This window comes from Halyomorpha halys, unplaced genomic scaffold (genome assembly GCF_000696795.3).
Source record: "Halyomorpha halys isolate HHAL.00 unplaced genomic scaffold, Hhal_1.1 Scaffold263.1, whole genome shotgun sequence".
Classification (NCBI taxonomy): domain Eukaryota; kingdom Metazoa; phylum Arthropoda; class Insecta; order Hemiptera; family Pentatomidae; genus Halyomorpha; species Halyomorpha halys.
The window spans coordinates 766,881-787,150 of NW_027105032.1; the positions used below are offsets into that span (position 1 = coordinate 766,881).

Here is a 20,270-nt window from a genome sequence, read left to right on the forward strand (position 1 = left end):
ATATAAATACATACACATACATACATACAATTAAGTCTATGTTATTGAACTGAGAACTTATCTTTTAAATTGGAAAAAAACATAGTGAACTGAAAAAATCAAAATATGTTGGATTTAATCATATATACTTTTTTTTACACATATCTTTCATCCTTAGCATATCATATTTATATTGAAAATGTAACAAATAATTAAATTAAGTAATTATTAATAATTGATTTTTTAAAGTCAAAAGTTGAACTTGTATATCGATAAACTATCATGAGGAAATATTTCCTACTTATTAGAAATTTTATTATCTATATATATGTTTCAGAAGGCTGTGATAAATGTTTTTCCAACATCTAATGAATCAAATGTTGTTTCTACAGTTTCAAAAGGTTAATATTTCATATCTTTTAAAAATGGTAAAATCATAAAAGTGATCATGTCTATAATAATATGTTATTAATAGATGAATGCAAACTGGAAAATACTAGGCCTTTGTCTAGGACTGAACAAAGTGCTATTTTTTGGCCTTCGAATTTTCGTTCTGCACTGTGTTGTTGCGCTAAATGTCAGGTAATTTTTTATTATATATTTCAATTATACACTTCATTTTGTCAATATTTTATGCCTATATAGAATCAATGATTCATATATTTTATGTTAAGTAAAAAGAAAAAAATTGGCATATAAGATTTAGCCTCTTTGCAATTGAAGAGAGATGGTCTTGAAGTGAAAGGGACTCATTGTGAGTGTCTTAGTCAAATTATGCATCTGATGCGATATGTCCTCCACTCATAAGGCAATTTTTCTTGTAGTCCGTTGGCGATCTTCAACCAAGGACAAAACTTCTTATTCAACAAAACTCCAAAATATTTTATTATAAGTGGAAAACATGTTTATTGTTATATGTTTAGTTTTTATACTGTAATTTTCTTTATTTTTTTCTTATAAAAAATTCTAGTGATGAATTGTAAATTAAATTAAATTTTTTAATGATACTAGATGAATTCAAGTAGAAACAAAATAGAAAATACAGGTTATGTTGTGTAAGGTTATGATAGTGGGACAGATATGTAAACATCAACAAAACATTTTTCATAGAAAATTATTAATGATAGGAAACAGTTTATACTTAAATAATTTGAAAATTATTCATAACTTATTCACTTTGAGTGTGATACTTGATTTTTCCTGTTCTCAACAGTTCAAGTCTCTCTCTCTTTGAGAACAAAACGCCTGATTCCGAGATCCCTATTCATTTCTATTAGAAGTCGAGTGAAGAGGGATCCACTTCATGTATATTTTGCCTCATGTGCAGAGGGCCTTTTATTTAATTTAATATATTTCCTATATTTGCAATAAATTCAATTTCTTTTATGACTAAATTATTTTATAACATTAATGTAAATGAATTTTTCTGTTTTCTTCCTCCTTCACTTAATACCTTTTATTTATTTAAGTCTAAACCTAAAAACATTTAACAACATACCTGAATGTGTGAATCAGATAAAACATATTATAACAATTTCTTGAGCACCATAAATAAAATCTTAATTAATTCAATACAATTTATTATTAATGATTAAAGATAAACTTCATTAAATTTTAAAGTGTAAGTCATTGGTCCAGAGCTTTTATTTATTAAATGGTTAATCTTGAAACTCCCAATCATTTCCTATATTGTTCTCATTGCTTCTTCTAAGAGCTAATTTCCTTTCATAATACAGTGAAGAGGGAATTGTTTTGAAACCCTTGAGCTTAGCTTTATTAATTAAATAAATCAAAGTTCATCACTGCATGTCTTATTAATGTTATCCTGATAAATTTGTTTTCCTAGTAATATGACCAGATAATTATAAACCTTTAATATTGTTGGAAATTTAAATAAAAAAATTATAAGAGAGTAAAGTTAATGACATTAAGAATTGATTTAAATGAAGCCATAAAATTATGGATTATTATGATATGGACAATTTTCCTAGAAAGTGTTAAAGTGGATAAAAAAATATCAAACTTTTTCTACATTTGACATAATTTAAAAATTTGATTAAACAACTCAAAGATATATTATTTCTTTCTAAGATCAAGAAAATAATAAGTTGAATAAAAGTAGAAACATGTCCAGAGTTTAGTGTCATTCGTTCACCTCATTATTTTTCTCTAAGTTTCGTGGTTTTAGTTTTTCCTCTCTTGGATATCTTTCACACCAGTTGCAGGATATAGTTTATGAAATCCTTCATAACTATTGAGTGGTTATTACTTATCGATGTGTAAAGAGATTCGTGTATCTCACTTATATTTTCATTTTTGTCATTTGTTCACCCAAACAAGTAAGGCATTCTAAGATTAAGTTTTTAATTTAGAATATGCTGAGCGATTGAACTATTAGTATGTACAGTCCTGTGAAAAAATATAAACCCATTGTATAAAATTAAATTATTTATAAAATTTAAAAATAAATTTATAGTACAATAATGTTTGTAGACTTCTTTTTATGTTCAATTGGCAAGAAGTGTGAATTAGTCTTTCTTTTTTAAATAATGCCGTGCGGAACTCATCAATATTTTATTGGTGTTTCTCTCTAGCCATGATTTCCCACTAATTTTCAATCGTGTTGAGGTCCGGACTAAGAGCTGGCCAATCCAAAACATTGATCCCGAAATCCGGAAACGATTGTTTTGTAGAGCATGCTGTATAAATCGCCATGTTATCCTGCTGAAAAATGATTTCTTCATCTTCCAACATTGTGATAAACAGCAAAAGGAACTGTTATACAACATTTTGATAACTAACAGCTTTCATTTTGCTGGAAATTAATGCAATTCAAAATTTTCTTTTCTTTTTAAGGTCATCCCAGTAGTAATGGACCATCAATGTTAATTTTTTTTTTTATCATCACTGAAAATAGCGCTTGACCATTTTTTGCTATCTTGAACATATCATTTAGCAAATTGCTGTCATCGCTGCAAATGAAGTTTTTTGAGCTGTGGTTTTCTCATAACCTTACAATATTTTTTAAAAAATTTATTCAGCTATCCACTTCCCTCACCTATCTAACATCTCATCCTAAATTGAATCGCCTCATAATCAGTGCAGAGGATACTCCTGTTTTGTGAAGTTTTTGACTAAACCCTGGGAGCGGTTCATCTTACGAGCAATTTGCCTTTGGGTTATCCCACCTCTTCTTAGGTCCATTATCCTTTCCTACTCATTAGTTAAAGTTCCACATGGTATAATTAAAAAAAAAAAAATTTCACACAAAGCCATACTGTACAAAAACCGAACAATATAATCTTTCTTCAACAGTTGGTAGAAATCTGAGGTTTAATAGTTATAGTCAAATTGAAACTTTCTGGGAGAATGAGCCATATTTAACTTTTTATACAATAAAAGGTATGTAAATTTTAATAAATGTTTTTAATGATAAATTCCTGTTTACCCTTTTTAGGACTTATATGCCAAGCACAATGTTCCTTGGATAATCGATGAAAAGGACACAGTACAGTCATATGAAGGAATAGGGAAAGAAACACAAAAAAATTCTCAGTATGAAGCTGGTTTGGAAGCTCTGGCTAGGCTTGACAGATTCCGACAAGTCGAGGCTATCCAAAGTAAGTTACCCGTTTAGATAATTACTAAGCAGTTAAGAATATGAAACAGCTGAACATAAAAACTATTCATATAATTAATTAAGTAATTAATATATATCACATCCTATAGACATAAGGCTAATTGGGGAGAAACTCCCATCTACTTCCTGAGTCTTACTCTGTCAGCCAATGTATTTTAGTTTGTATAATTAAAAAAAAAAAATGATCAATCCATTTTTATTTTCTTTAACTTTTGTAATTAGTAATATTTTTTTTTTTTTTTTAGTCCAATCTACTTAATTTTAATTATTGTTTTTATTTTTAGATTACAATGACCTGAAAAGTAATTTAAGTGACTTTCTTATAAAATTCGTCCGTCAGAAAAGAGTTGTGAAGAAGGAGGACATTGATGAGTTTTTCACTGATATGCAAGCCAGAAAACGTCAAAAAGTTGGAACCCCTCCCTACACATGCCATTAAATTAATTTCCACATTTTTATGTTGCACACTGTGCAATATTTTTTGAGATACAATATCTCTGTGAATTTTACTTGTTAAATATCATATCCTCTCTGACATTCAAGTTTTTCTTTTCTTTTTAGTAATGTAATTTTTTCTTTTTCTTTTTTAATATGAAACTTACCTTTCTAGATGTCACTGCAAAAATCAAATTCAAATTTAAAAACTTTCTAAATGTTTTAAATATGATATATAAATAAATAATTTTTCAATTTTTTTTTTTTTTATTTAATGTGAATTTGCCTTCTAGCCATGGGAGCTATGTGTTACTTCAAATATCAAGTTTAAATTTAAAAACTTTCTATGTTATAAATATATTTATCAATAAATCATTTTTTGAACTTGATTATAATTTTTATTTTATTTTTTCCTACAAGGTTTTTTTTTGTTTTTCATATCATGAATGGTATATCTATATTTTTTTCTCCAAAGCCCATATAAAGACATCCGTATATTTTTGTATTGAGTAAGTGGTAAAATGTGAGCCCATGCCAATATAAACTACGTAAAACAACAATGCGATTTCCTTGGCAGACTTGTACGCTCCAGGCATCTGGAAATTAATAAATTTTACATAGAACATATTTTAAAATTTGATTAATATTATCATTTAATTAATTAATAAAATATTAATATAAATGGTGGGAGTTACTGTTTAAACATATATAACAGAAATAATAGATTATAATCTATGACAGTCTACCATGTTTTGTTGGTTAGTTTTTAATGAAGAACCCAAAAGGCTTAGATTTATTCATTAGAGAGTTGTTTGCAAATAGAAAGTTCAAGGTAGTTTAGATTGTGGTTTCTTTGTTTCCTGAAGGTACTGCAATATGTGATGTTTAGTATTTTTCTAACATTTATTTCCTTCCTACAATAAATCCACAGCATTATTATCCATGCTTAAAATTATATATTATTTTTCTGTCCTCTTCAATAGATCTCAATTGAACTTTAACATTCAATGGTAGGACTGTTAATAACCTATTACTTAAATTTAAAAAATTTAATTAAATTAATAATCATGAGAGATAGTAGACCATGGATAACTTGTACAAGGAGAAGATGGTTGGGCGGTGCGGTCAAAATAAAACAAATAGGCCCAACCATCTTCTCGTATAAATGAAATTAAATTTATGCAAATACATATTTTTATGTTTTAATAAACAACTAATTAACTAAACATACGATTTTTAGGAATATCTTCAGCAATAGTGTCCAGGAAGTCTGTAGCATAATTGTAATCAGGTCTCCTTCCGACATTAATTTCCCATCTTTCTCTTGGAATTCGGCAGTGCATATAGTTCGAGAGAATTGTTGCTTCTTCGAGTCTCAAACCTTTAAAGCCTGGATTAGGTACAACTCGCCCGTTGGTTTGTTTAAACAATGCACCTCGTGGTACAACCATGGCTTCTTGATTTATAAATCTTATCAATGCTGCCAATCGGTCTTCTTCTTTTAATTTGTATTCTTCAACGATCTCCTACAACATTTATGGTTGCAATCTTTATTCATTAATTGTGATGGTAGCAGATTTTAATTGCAATTCACTAGAAATCAAATGTGGTCTCATTAGAACCAATAAGTATCTATATTTGCTTAAGAGGAAATTCATTTCAATGTATACATGAAATTCATGTAGTTGCTTACTACAAAAACCATTAATGCAGCTTCTTTGGATGTAAAATATGAGCTACAGTCCCTTTAATCAGACTTTAAGGGCTCACCATCTTCAATTTAAAATGTAGAAGGTTTTGGTCACTACTATTTAAAAAAAATGTCCACACATTAAACTTTTACATGCCACCCTACTTCGAAATTAATCCTTGTTCATTTCAAACCTGGAACTTTTTTATTATTCAGATGGCAATACTTCCCTGTACTATATTTCTATTTATAAGTTAAGTAAAAAAACACCTGTTTTCATGTCCCCATGGTTGTTATGATAGTAGTTAAAAAAGTAGTGGACTGGAAATGGTTGTTATGATAGTTAAAAAAGTGGTGGACTATTGTCATAACAATCACAAGTAGGAAAATTTTAATTTTCTCCTATAGTTATTTATAAAATTCTTTCATATTTTATATTTATCTGTAAATATAAATATTATTTATGACTATTGTCATAATAATAGAGAAAACCTTTATTTTTTCCTATAGTTAATTATAAAATTCATAAAATGTGAGATGGTTAGTTATTAAAAAAAAAAAAGTCAAAATTAAATGTATTTTTGAGAAAGCTATTATATAACTTAGGCATTTAAGCTCTGTGAGACTATTTTAATGAGTTATAAGACATAGTTGATATTAAAGATTGCTTAATGTTACATTGATTGTTTTTAATCATAATCAAAATCATTAGTCATTTTTAAGAATATGGTAAAAAATGTTAAATTAGTGATAGAAAGTGGCACTTCCTGTGAATCAATTTTAGCAAAAAAGTTGCTGATCCATTACAGGCATGTGACTTACATTAAATACCTGATTTAAGTTTTGTACAACTTCTGTTTCCGAGCTAGGATATTCATATATACTGACACATTGATCATTTTCCGAGACTTGGTTATTTGGACTCAGAGAACCTCAAGATGTGTATTTCTATCAAAAACTCAAATTAGAAATTTTGTATAATCGCAATTCTTTCCCTTACTGTATATTCCTTATATTGTTAAATGAAAATATAAAGTATTTAAAATTGTACATAAATCTGGTTTTGTAAATATTGAATATTAGATACTGTAAGAAGTTTAAAGAGATCAGTTTTTGAACAGAGTGACAACTTAATTCCAGGAAATAATGTCCCTGAACAATAACAAGATATATATAAGTTAAATTAAATTATTGTAGAACGGTTAATGTTTTACCATTGCTCTTAAAGAGTCTATTTGTTCGTCAGTCATTTCTTCTTGTTCTTCTCCCTCATCAACAACCTTTTTTTTTTCTTTTATTGTTTCTTCAGAAGGCTTTTCATCCAAAACTTCAACTACTGTGGAAGGATTGCCAAAAAATCGGTTTGAAGAAATATGTGCGAGGTAGTGTTTTCTTTCTTTTGGTTTGAGTGTTGGTACAAGTACCCAAGTTATTGCGTTTCGACTAAAAGAATTATGATCAATTTTAGTTTGTGCTTATTAAGTTTCTGTCTGTAAATAATAGAAATAAAAATAAAACACAAAATTTAAATTTTATAAATCCAGGGAATTAATTAGAAAATTAAAACACTTTTTTTTAAAAATTATTAATACTGCATAGTAGTTAATTATACAGTTATATAAAAACATAGTCTGTTTTTCATTTACAACCTCTGATTGTGAAAACTATAGAACCAATCTTCACCAAATTTTAACTGAATTATCTTCTTGATCCACGGAAGTTTTAATAAACAGTAACAAAGTCAACTGATTAATAAAACAAACATATGAAGCCGAAAAGTGTTTGTTTGAATCAGTTTATTTCAGAAACTCCCAGACCACAAATTAATAGAAACAGAGCAGCTTATTAATCTGCAGAATAATACAACTCCATGCCCGTGAAAAGAGAAGAGGTTCACTATAATCATTTTATTAAGTTAATCTATCAAAATTTTCCAGGTTTTATTGGGCTAACAGAAGTCTTATGGCAGAAGTTTCATTTCTTAATGACATACATCTTGACTGTCAAATCATTTTGGAAGGTCCTTGATTGGACCATGTTTAGTTTATAAAAGGTGATTCTTGTCCTTACCTCCATTCAGTTAGCCCTCATGAAGTCCTGCAAAGTTGGCTCATTATAAATAGTTTTATTACTGTTATTAAATAGTTCTATTACTGTTATTAAATAGTTAGTTTTACTGTTCATGTTCTTTTGAATGCACCTGGACCATCTTCCTTTTATATCAAATCGTTTTGATGCCAATAGGAGAAAAAACTTATAATATAATTTATTCAGAAGTCCTATTAATTTTTTTTTTCTCTTGTAATACATTTCTCAAACACCTGAGGTGTTTATGTTATGTCACATCAATTATTTTATTATTATTGCTTGGTTTTATAAATATATTTTACCTTTACAATGAATAAATGCTAGACATTAAAGAAAAAAGTAAACTGTTGCATACAGTACTCGGATGAAAATCAAAATTTATTTTTTTATTTTTAATAATTTATTTATTGTTATTTACAACTGTATACACATATATAGAACTAGTAAATTTGCTGTAGGTGACATAGTGACATGATACAAACATGTGGAGAATCTACCCACTGATAGAACTCCAATAACATTTCTAGAGGAGAAGATCTCGAGGCCATCTTCTTTTAAGACACCTAGGAGGATTATTAGGTAATGAAGGAGAAGCCAGGTTCCAAAGTGGATTTGGTTGGTTGTGAAGTTTATTATGGAAGGAAAGGTATCTGGTTCTGGCCAAATCGGCAACATATGGAACATTGAGGTCCTGATGGATGACTTGATTTGTGACAAAGTAAGGAGCATTAAGGATTTTATGAGGGATTTTGGACTGTAAGGATTGGATTCTAGATGACTTTGATGGTTTAGTGGAGCCCCAATGCTCAACTCCGTATGTCCAGATAGGCCTTGTAATAGTCATGTACATCAGTATTTTGTAATGGACTGGCAATTTAGACTGTTTGTCTAGTAAATGTTGCAATAGTCGGAATCTATGAGCAGTTTCTTGTATTTTAAGTCTTGTAGTAATTTTTTTTTTAATATTGACAAATGGTGCTGAAGAGATACTACTTGGTATTTTTCTCTTTCATTCCAGATGTCCCATTATTATATCATTAATTATGACAGGCAATCCAGGCAATATTGATATTAAAAAGATGTAAATGTGTAAAATTAAATTATATTATATAATTAAAATTATATGCTTCAATGTATCTGTGTATGTATGGTAAGGATACTTTAAATTAGTTCATTTGGAAGGAGTTCAATAGAATAATGGAACTGTTACTGGATGGAAATCAAATTACAGACAATTAGTGTCTTTCCAGGAAAGGGTTTGATCAAACATGATTTCAAAGCTGTCTATATTGGGTTGTTGATGAAAGGAAGGTACAGATTTTATCAGGGCACCAGATCAAATTATAATTACCTTTTAATTTGTCAGGATTTAAAGAAACTAGTTTTTTTTCCTACCTCAAGTGATAAATTAATATATTGACTATTGAAGAGTTCAGAGAGTTGAAAGAAGAAACATATTTAGAAGTCATTTGCTGGTTTTCACTTCAAATTTATAGATTTATTCAATAAAACTATGGTTTATAAAACATAAAAAACTATGGTAGCTATGTATTTTTTATTTGCTCTATTAAATAACCACATGAAGGTAGTTTGTAATTTGTTTCCTGTAACCTGAAGGAACGGAAAAAGCAAAAGCAATATCCTCTTCAATCAAGGAATGTTTAAAAATTAAAAAGTGATACTGTGTATTGAAAAATCAAACTACATGTAATTAGGTTATAGTTTATTTATGTAATAGTTGTATTTATTTAGAGAGCAATAAATATTTATTCATATATACATAATATGATAAAAAGTAAATGTTTATACTCTATTAAACCTTAGTATTTAAATATATTTATGTATACTCTTAGTATACAATAAAGATATTTTTGTTGCAATGATCCGTAATTTGATACAATTGCATTATTAAAAAAAAGTTAATGACGTTTTTAAAATATTTTACAAAATATAGTCTTTGTGGCAATCGTACCCATTCGTAGTAATTACAGTCTATTTATTTAAGAACACAGAGTAAGTTTTGATATAGTGTATGCCAAAGTTTTTCAAAAATCTGACTTTAATTTTTTTTTTTTGTAATTTCAAGCCAGAATATACAATAACCCTTATAAATTTAAAGACAACTATTAGTTTTTGTTAAAAAATGCACTAAATTGTTAACATTTTTGTATTATATCCACAATTTGGAAATTTTAATATCCAGAATAAAAAAGGAATAGAGCCACTGGTGCTCCAGGTTTGGAGGAACAATTACTCTGACACTTAAATAGTCACTCCACACCTACAAAGATCAACTACAATAGACACCTTACAATTGCTTTCCTTTGGTTGATGCCCAGGATGGGGGAAGGTAGGCAGCCTCTCTGCTTGACTTGGACAAACAGCCAATCTCTTTTAAAGTAGAGATATCAAGAATAATAAAACCTAAGCTTTGCTGAGTAGACTGACTACCAATGCAAGAACTGTCCTTGGTATCATGGAAGGTTTCAGTAAAAATTTGAGAAAACTGGTAGTCTCTGCTAGAGGACACTGACTCAACAGCTGGGTTATAATACCAATTTACAATAATAATGATGATTTAAAGAAACTAGGTTATAATAATAATGGTAGTAAAACAATTCAAAATTTCTTGTATCAGAAAATAACACCCCAGTCATCTCAAAACTCCAAACTGATAGATGAAAAATATGGTTTATCAGCAGCACCCTTGTGACTTAAGTAAAGAATTAAGCAGTCATATGCTTTCCAACAAATTTTTTTTTTGAATTGTGCCCCTTTCATTCTGGATATGCAGTTTGGTTTCCCAAGTAGTAATTAATTAAACTTTAAAAAAATTATTTTTATGATTCGCCCAATTCAGTAACTGAGTTTTAGATCCCTCTTTGGATAATATGAAACATTTTAACAGCTTTGAATTCAAATATATATTCTACAATGACAGAAATATTTAATACAATTGAAAGGGACAAGGTATGTTTGCTCTGAAACTTTGCTTATTTAAATTTGTATCTAATGTAATTTTTGTCATGTATCAAGTAATTCCTTCATTGTGAATTTTTTTTTGTCTCACTTATGGTTAATGTTTATGTACTTAAGTCAGGATACAATTATAATCTTCATATTAACACTTTGTGATCTAAAATAAAATTGTACTCAGCATTCTATACTACCACACTTATAGTTATAGTTTATTCAGATATAATAATGATTTTATTGATAAAATGAGGTATTTTTATGATACAAAAATAAAAGATATTTTTACAAGACTCTTATACTTCAAACCTGATCATTTAATTGTTTAATATTCTGATTTAAAGAATGATTTACCTGTAATAAAATACTCTACTCCTCAATGCATCTTTATCATATCCATAAGCTATGTAGTAGTCATCTTGGATTCCATATATCTGACCCCAGAAGAATACTTTTTTAAAATGATTCTCGTTTTGAAGTACAACTAAAGAATTCATTAACAAGTTGCACTTTTCTTGATTTAGTGTGAAACCAGAAGATGCATACAAATCTAAACATCTTGGCAATTGCTCTAACTCCATTTTAGGATCCCTTTTTTCATAAAAATAAAATCATTACCATTAATCAGCTGTACATTGTTTATTATTTGCTCCGATAATTGTTTTAAAGTTCGCCTACAATTGCGAATCGAAATGTTAATAAAATATTTTGAAATTGAAATTCGGCGGGCCTTTTTAGAGTGTGACGTTGTAGAAAAGGAAGTCAGTCGCCATATTAATTTTCTCATCTGGTTCCATTTTCTAGAGATCAGTAATTCCGTCGTTGTCGTAGCAGGAGTTACCTCACTTGTGATAGTAACTTTAGGTATTAGTTTTTTTTTTTTCCGAATTTCACTAGAGTAAATTGTATGTGTTGTGAGTAAACAATTCGTTCTAAGAAGATGGAAATGTGACAATTTATTCGGTAAGTCTAAAAAGAACTGAAACTGATAAAAGCCCCATTTAGTCTTGTTCAATACTGTCAAATCTCACTTGGTTCCCAGTGATTAACTTTTGCGGATAGAACAGGGTTACTTATATCACAGTTGTTTCGTTAATTCTACTTGTTTTAAACGTCCTTTTTATTATTTATTGTATATTGTTTCTGTCTAATATCCAAACGTAAGCTTGTTAATTTTCTGTCACCGTAAGTTGGGATATCTGTTTTGGATAGGAATCTATTTTAAGTTGAAGTGGTTGTTTGGCAGTGTTAAAATTAAAATTTTGTTTTTGTTATATTCGATTTGAAGGCTAAACGATTTATAAATCTTTTTCTATATTACTGATCACAACGTCGTCAAAAATCAATTTAGATATTATCTTTTATCATATTTTTCATTATAATTGGGGTAATAGCTTAAAAGACTCAAATATCTTATAATTATATGCCCTTTTTTAAAATTTATTATATTTTTTAGACTTTTTACACACTTAATGAAATAATTACTTATCTGAAGTTTAATGACTTGTGTAAAATTTTGTTTGTTCAGTTTACTTACTATAAATTTATTATATTTTTCAGTTTATTTCTGTTATATATCTATTTTGGGAATTTAATTGTTAGAATAAGGCTAATGTTTTAAATAATCAAGTTATTATCTTAGATTTGTGTCACCTCAGAACTCTGTTATTTAAACTTGTTTGGGTCAGTAGTCATTTTGGATATTTTAAGTGATGAAAATGTTATCCCCGTTACTGTAAATATCATTATTGGAAAAATAGTACTTTATATATAGTACTGAACTTTCTTCTTTGTGTCTGAGCAGATATAGCTTTGCATTTTCTTTCAGTATTTTTTATCAAGATTAAACTGAAGTGAATCTTAAATATCTTTCATTTCATATTTATATCCTATGAAAAAAAGAATATTCAATCTCTTTTAACTCACCCTTTAATTGAACAAGATTTTATCACCAGCGCACAATGAATGCTTAATTTTAAAACTTCATTAACTATATAAGGGGATTTAAATGAATACTTAATTCATACCAATTGTGTACTTCAATCTTACTTATCAATTCTTGTTTCAGGCTGTTTTGGGAGCTTGCTTTCGAACTGAACGAGAGCCTTGCATTTCCAGAACCTAGTCATTTAAGGTACGGTAGTTAATTCTAAATTTGTAGCAGTAGTTTTAGAAAAGTTTATTGATTTTTATAATTTTGGGGGAGTTCGATTTGGAGGTTATTCGAATCTGTTAGTTATCTTTGATAGAACTGATAATAAAATTAAATTCATTTAGAAACGTAGACTAAAATATTTTGTTTTTAATGATATTTATATTTTTTTTTTGTATGAACTTGTCTGTTGAAGAGTTCATATAATTAGTTAATATAATAAGGTATTTGATAATGTTATCATTTTGTAAGTAAAGAGATTTTTATTTAAAATTTAAATTCTTTTTACTTAAAAATATTTATCTTTTTTTTAGGATGCTATAAATTTTTAATATTGTTATTGATTAGGTCATCTATAATTGTTTTCCTCAAACATTAGTGTCCTTACCTGCTTGTTTTAATATCACATTACCTTTTCTATTGGTTATCAATTAATAATAATTACTTAGGTATAACAGTAGTTCAATCATTGTCTTATATGTGACAAAGATAATGGCTGTATTAATGCAAGATGTGTTGTAATAATAAACACAAAAGAAGTAACTTAACAAAAAATTGTAATTATAAATGATTCATCTGATTAGGGCAATTGACTTTATGCTATGGTTTTGTTATGTTGTTGCATTGTACCTTATATCATTCAGTGTCTTATTTATCATGTAATGATCAGTTAGTCATGTTGTATGCAGTATTTTATATTGAAGTAACCTCTACTCTATAATACTATTTTTTCTTCTAATATTGGTTCTTTTAAAAAAAAAAAAATATTTTTTTAGTTTCTTAAGTACATTTGATAATTTTTATGTGTTTTATATGTTCAGTTTTTAATCCCTTTATCTTTGTTATTTAATCTTGTATTTATTTTTCTCAGTCAGTATTTATCTAAGTAATCTTTACTTCTGGTTCGCTGAAACTTTTGTTAGTGCTCAAATGTTTTTAAAATAACTATTTTTGACAAAAAGTAATTTTTATTTTTCATGACTAAAAATTTTAATATAAAATTAAGTAAAAATTTTGTATTTTTAGACTGGATTTTGAATAAAGTATACTTCTCAAGGTATTTATCTATTGGTTTTTATGTTTGAATTTGTTATCATTTTGGGAAATATAAGTTATTAAAATATTGTTTATTCATTGTCAAAATATTACAACTTTAAAATTTTTATTTTGCTCATATTGAAGTATAGTTTTGTAATTACTCGTTGTTTCTCAGTTATTAACTGTTATCATCTGTCTTCATTGATCTTTGGTAATTTATAGATTGAGTTATGAAAACTTTACACAAGTCTAAAATTGAACAATTAAGACTTAACTTTTTTATTAGTTTTTAAAATTAAAATAGTTAGTCATTAATGGCTGTGTTTTTGTTATTTTATACTTTATTTCATCTTTAATTCTTTTGTATTGAAAACCCTAATGGAATGATTTTTAAAATGTTCAATTACTTTTCAAAAGTGAATTATATTGTTTCTTGTGTTTTCGACATTTATTTGTGTCATGGGTTTTATATGAGTCATTATTTTTACAATAATGCGCATAATAATAGTGGCTTAAGTTCCTTCAATCCCAGTCTTATGTAAATTAGTATTGAATCTTTTAGCTGTTAGTCTTTTCATGAATAATGTTTTTTAAAAAAATTGGTTTCTACTTGGATGAAATTAATTATTCTCTTTTCTTTTAAGATTTTTTTTCTTGTTAATATGTAGTAAATGTCACTTTAATATTTTTAGAAGGCCTTCTGTACTTGAGTAATACATTTTTTTTAACATCAAATTGTTAATCTGGCAACATTTATATAATTATAACAAAATCATGTATAATTTTTATTTATTCTAAAGTTAGTTGAGAGAACTATTAACAGTCCATAATGTAATTAATACCATTTACTTTCCATATAATTACAAATAAACTATAAAAAACAACACAATTTTATTGTAATATAATATACTTTTCACATGATTCCTCTTTTGAGATTAGGAACTGTGTAAAATGTTAAAAAAATTTTGTTTTGTTTTTCTTTACTAATTTTTATGATATAATTCTAATCAGTATGAACTTTTTTTTACTGCTAATATGTTAATAAAATTTAACTCCTCATATGCCTTAAATATTGATTTAATGTCTGTTTCGAAACTATCAAGCTTGGTTTATGATAAAACTGAAGGAATGCAACCAAGATCCTGAATGTGAGGACAAAGGAAAATAAAGCCTTCCCTATACTCAAATGACCTTCATGGTTGAACTCTCATATAATTAAATATTAATTTTAATCGTTAACATTATCGGAGTTTGAATTTAATATCCATCAGATATAAAATTTGAGGTGCATTTTATTATACTAAGGGAGGATAGGACTAAGTAGTATTTCAGGTTGCCCTATTTCACAAATTTAGTAATTATTAGATATTATTGTTATTCAGGTTTGCACATGGTTTAGTTTCAATGGTTTGTTTTAAATTTTAAAATGTTCTATAATAATATAAAATACGAGCATAGTATAATATTTCAGAATGATATAATATGATTGTATATATAAGCTTCTAGAATGTTCTGAATAGGTTTTAACCATAAAGATTTTTTTTCTCTCTGCCTCCTAGATTTTAATTTTTATCTATACCGTGTATAGATATATATTTCAATTTTATAATATTAATTAACTATTAGGCTTGAGAGTGATTTAAATTTTCAATGGATTACAAATGAGTTTTGTAACTACTATTTTTGTTGGGCAATGTTATAGGTCTTTAAATTTCTCGATTTTTCTAGAAAGTTCTAAGGTTTTGTTAACTGTTGCAATATTTTTAATTATCTTAATATGTTAATGTGATTTCTTGGGATAATTATCGCGAACGCAGTACTCACGATTTTTTTTACAGATAGCGCGACTTTTATTCTTTTTTAAAATTTTTTATTGATCCCCTACATTCAATGGTCGTTACAAAAATGAAGTTAGTATAGAAGAGAAATCTCTAAAAGATTTTTTAGCAAAATTTGTTTCTAAGCATATATTATCTTCCCCTTAAATTCATAGGAAATTGATGGGTTATTTTTTAAGGAATAATTATCGTTTAATATAGAACAAGTCAGCAATAAAATTAATAAGAAAAATATTGGAATTCAAAATATTAAAAAAATTGTTAATTTCTTGTAAATTCTTAAGAATTTACCACATGAATGTAACATATAACAAGAAACCACTGGTGTTATTAAAGAAGTTGAATCTAAATTTATTTTTTTGTAGTGAAAAAAACTTTTTTAAGAAAAAAAAAACCACCTCAGAGCTACAATTTTACTACTTCAAGATTTCAACAATTTAAGTTAATATTTGTTTAAATTCTCGTACAAATTTGTTTTCTATTTTCAGAGAATCGATCGAGAAACAAATATATATCGGTAATTTTGAACTGGTGATCTTTCTAAAAGATATAATTCAAATGAAGAAAAAAAAAAAGCTAAAATGAATGATAATATGATTAAAAGTGGTTGGGTTTATTTTATCTTTGATTAATATCCAAAATAACTGCTTTAGTACGTTTGCATTTCAATTATTATTTTAAAACACTGGCAGATGTGTTTATGTGTGTGTATACATATATTTTTATCTTTTGGTTCAGTCATCTGCTTTTGTTTACCACCGGTATCCGTGAATATTCACATATACTGTGTTACAATGGAAAGTTTTTTTTTACCTGTGAAATCCGAGTCATTTTAAAAAGGAACACTTTCCTTCCTCGTGTTCCTTCTTGGAAATACATTTATATAAAAGTTAAAGAGAGATATTTTTAATATTATTAAAGTCATTCGTTGAACTGGTAGCATAGACCTGATTATATTGTATTTATAGTTTATTAGAACGGTTTCTGAAGATAAATACTAATCATAAACGCTAGAGTACGCAAATTTACGAATTTGATCTATCGGACACTCTAATAAAAAGTGTTTAACTGGATGCTAAAATTAATTAAGTTGCCGTTGAAATGGAGGTAACTTTCCAGATTTCTGAAAATTATTTTTTCTCTGATACAATGGCCTGGTCCCAGATCAACAGCGTGGAAAATTCCTTTTACTTAAAAAAACAAAACACACATGAAAAGTTATTCGTTCCTTCTGTAAAATTTCATTTTTGACTCTTAACTTCTTTTTTAATATCAACACCTCTACTGTTATGCTCAGAATTAAATTTCAGATTAAAAGAAAATGCTTTATATCTAAAAAAAAACAAGTATTTATTTACCTTAAAAACTGTAGTTATTTTTTGTAAAATGGAACATTTATTTTAACATTTACTACTTGTTAAAATTGTAAAATAATATCATTTTTACTGATTCTACAGCCTTTTTCCTATGTGGGTTATCGACGAATTCTACTCTAGTTTCAATCCCACCAGTCAATTCCGTAGATAATCTAGACTTAACTGTGATATATAATTATTTATTTTACTGTGAGATATATGTATATAAATATATTTTCTATTCATTATTGCAATTCCAGTGGAGATTTCAATACAATTATAATTTTTATATGAAATAATTGTTACTTCCATAGTTTAGTTTTTTATTGATAAATATTGTTCCAGTTAATATGGTTGAGAACTTAATTATACTTAATTAGGTCGTGTTCATATCGGTACTTAACTTATTGATGCAATTAAATGAACCCGTTGTCGTTTTTTGCCATACTTTAATGGTTTATTTTTATAGTTTTATAGAATTATGGAGAATAAAATGCTAATTTAAAGTCATTTGTTTTAATAACTGATATCCCTTATCTTATTAGGAGGGACTTGAAAAAAATTTTTTTTTTTAAATTGTAAATATTAAGAACAAACACCTGATTTGGAATATTTAACGAAGTAATAATAAGCTCATAGCAATACGATGTTAACAAAATTACTAATAATTATATAAATTTAACTTCCTCACGCATTTCAAATTGGGTAGGTAGGATTCGTTTTTCTGAATATTTGCTACCTATTCTAACCTGAGTGAAAAGTCCAAATTTTATTCCATGGGTCCACTAAAAGTCAACCCTCCAAAATCCAGAACCGGATTTTAATCCAAGTTATTCTTGAGATGTAAGAGGGGTGCTTCCCTTACTTGTTAGTCCACTATTTAAACAAATTATTATAGGTTACTGAACTACGACTTTGTATATACAACTTGATTTAAACAATGTTTATTTTTTTCATACTTAAAATTATGTCAAATCGTACATATTATTTTATATGCTTATATTGTTTTTATAATATCACTGAATTGGTATTGAGGGTTAATTTTATTTTATTTTTGTCCTATATTGATCAGGATTGGTGATTAATTATCTTGGGATTATAGGTTTAATTTGAAAAAAGTGAAATTTAATTATCTATTGAATTTATCCAAAGTGTCTAAAATATATTTTTTATATATAGTTTCCAAACTATTGGATAAATTGTACACTATGTATAAAATTTGTTTTATTGCATATCTTTTCTCTCCCTTTTATTGATTCAAATTTTTAGACCTTTGTTTTATCTTTTTTTGTTTGCATTTTTTATTCTCTATTTACAGGACTAATTTTTGACGAAGCAGAAACATAATAATATTATCATTCCTTGTTAATTTAATTATCAGTTCCAGGTAACTTAATACATATTATTTTGATTTTTTTCAATCTGTTAATCAATTAATAAAATTTATGAGTTAAATAAAATCCATACCAGATATTTTCGTATTTTGCTCCCTACCTCCATTTTTTTTAGGAACAAATTTTTAAACCGACCATATCGTTTTAGGTTAAATGTATAAATATTTTTTTATTTTGTAATATTTTTGAATGAACAGAGACATAAGAATATTATTATCCCCTATAAAACTTATGACTAAGTTATACTGCGGTTTTTTTTGTCTTTTTTATTAGAAAATCTTGTCATTTTTATCCACGTGTATTAAATCACACTTATTTACGATATGAATAACATACATCTAACTCATTTTTAATATTTTGCTTCTTTTCTTTGTTGTTAAATTTTCAAACCTACTATTTCGGTTTAGGTTAAATATCTAAATACTTTTATGTTCTGTTTTTTTCTTTGTAATATTTACTGGAATAATTTTTGAATAAACGAGGACATAAGAATATTTTTTCCGTTATTAAATTACTTTATCAGCCCTTAGTAACTACGCTACGACTAAAAACAGTAAGTTTTGCTCAATTTTTATTTTTTTATATAATTAGAAAATGTTTTGAATTTTTACCTACTCGTATTAATAGAATATAAGATATCAATAAAATCTCACTTATTTTTTAATATTTTACTCTCCTCAATTTTATTGCTTCAATTTTCTCTTTTTTTAATTAATTTATTTTTGTAATATCAACAATACTAATTTCCTGATAAATAGGAACAGAATGTTACTAATTTGAATTTTTTTCAACCTGCATTAATAGAATACTGGACATGAATAAAATCTCAGTTATTTTCAATGTTTTGCTATTTCTACCAACATTATTAACAACCCCAACTCCATTGGTTTTATTTTCTGTTTTACTTTTAATAGGACTAATTTTCGAAGAATTATATAACTTTTAATTGTAAGCTCATTTTCCATTTATAATTAATGACTGCGTTGTTGGAAGCATTTTGTTTTATTTTAGTCGGCTTATTATATTAATTAATCAGATTTAACGTGTTCGGGTTTTTATTTATTTATTATAATTTTTATTGTTCAAAATGAGGGCTGTAAATGCCATGCTTGTTCAGTTAATTTTTCAGGAGTACCTTCAGGAAATATTTGTATTTTTTTTTTCACATGTTTAAATATAATTTATGACATGAATAAAGTTTATTTAATTTATTTTCATCCTCTCTCCCATTGCCAAATTTTCTCAATAGGAAGTGTAGTGAGTGGAATTTATTATTTATTTGACACAGGTTATTATTATTTTTTTTTTTGTAGAAATTTTACTGGAATAATTTTGGAAGGAGGACATGTGAAAAATCATATTTTTTTTATAATGAATTCATTTAGCAGTTGCTCCAGGCAACTTTTAATACAGTTGTGTTGAGCGTTTGTTTATTTATTTATTTTTTTGTACCGCTAGACATTCATTTCCTTGATACCCACAAACAACCTTTGTATCATTTGTTCGATATTTTATTTATTATTATTTGTTTGTTAAATATGAGGTTTGTGAATTGCATAACAGATAGGTTTGTGGATTTTTGAGCAGTGTATTCAGGAAATATTTTATTCATATGAATTAATAAAATATGCAACATTATAAAATCAATCACATTTTTTCTACTTTTTTCTTCGTTCTTCTATTTCTGT

The 20,270-nt window shown here is 27.0% G+C and overlaps 3 protein-coding genes across 23 annotated transcripts in view; 2 read left to right on the forward strand and 1 right to left on the reverse strand.

The window, feature by feature from the left end:
• The window catches only part of LOC106680463 (putative E3 ubiquitin-protein ligase UBR7), an 11,248-nt gene extending 7,087 nt beyond the window's left edge, over positions 1-4,161 (forward strand). Inside the window, exons 9-12 of one of the 2 annotated variants that reach the window (XM_024359258.2) lie at positions 320-380; positions 455-561; positions 3,437-3,599; positions 3,904-4,161. In XM_024359258.2, coding sequence (XP_024215026.1) covers positions 320-380; positions 455-561; positions 3,437-3,599; positions 3,904-4,058 — 486 coding nt within the window. In that variant the 3' untranslated portion in view covers positions 4,059-4,161. Of the gene's footprint in view, positions 1-316; positions 381-454; positions 562-3,436; positions 3,600-3,903 lie in introns of both variants that reach the window. The other variant, XM_014420184.2, reaches the window with a different exon arrangement.
• Positions 4,162-4,243: 82 nt separating this feature from the next.
• On the reverse strand, positions 4,244-11,583 carry Rsph9 (Radial spoke head protein 9). The gene is made up of 4 exons (XM_014420200.2): positions 11,160-11,583; positions 6,959-7,187; positions 5,286-5,580; positions 4,244-4,650 (listed from the first exon to the last, which is right to left on the reverse strand). Exons 1-4 carry the CDS (start codon positions 11,384-11,386, stop codon positions 4,490-4,492), a joined length of 912 nt encoding a protein of 303 aa, XP_014275686.1. The 5' UTR covers positions 11,387-11,583; the 3' UTR covers positions 4,244-4,489.
• Positions 11,584-11,606: 23 nt separating this feature from the next.
• Positions 11,607-20,270, forward strand: part of Ufd4 (ubiquitin fusion-degradation 4-like) — a 117,154-nt gene continuing 108,490 nt past the window's right edge. For 14 of the 20 annotated variants that reach the window (XM_067048050.1, XM_067048059.1, XM_014420190.3 and 11 more), the window contains exons 1-2: positions 11,608-11,768; positions 12,874-12,939. The gene's annotated coding sequence lies outside the window, so the exon portion shown is untranslated. Of the gene's footprint in view, positions 11,769-12,873; positions 12,940-20,270 lie in introns of all 20 variants that reach the window. The other 6 variants (XM_067048016.1, XM_067048013.1, XM_067048043.1 and 3 more) reach the window with 2 other exon arrangements.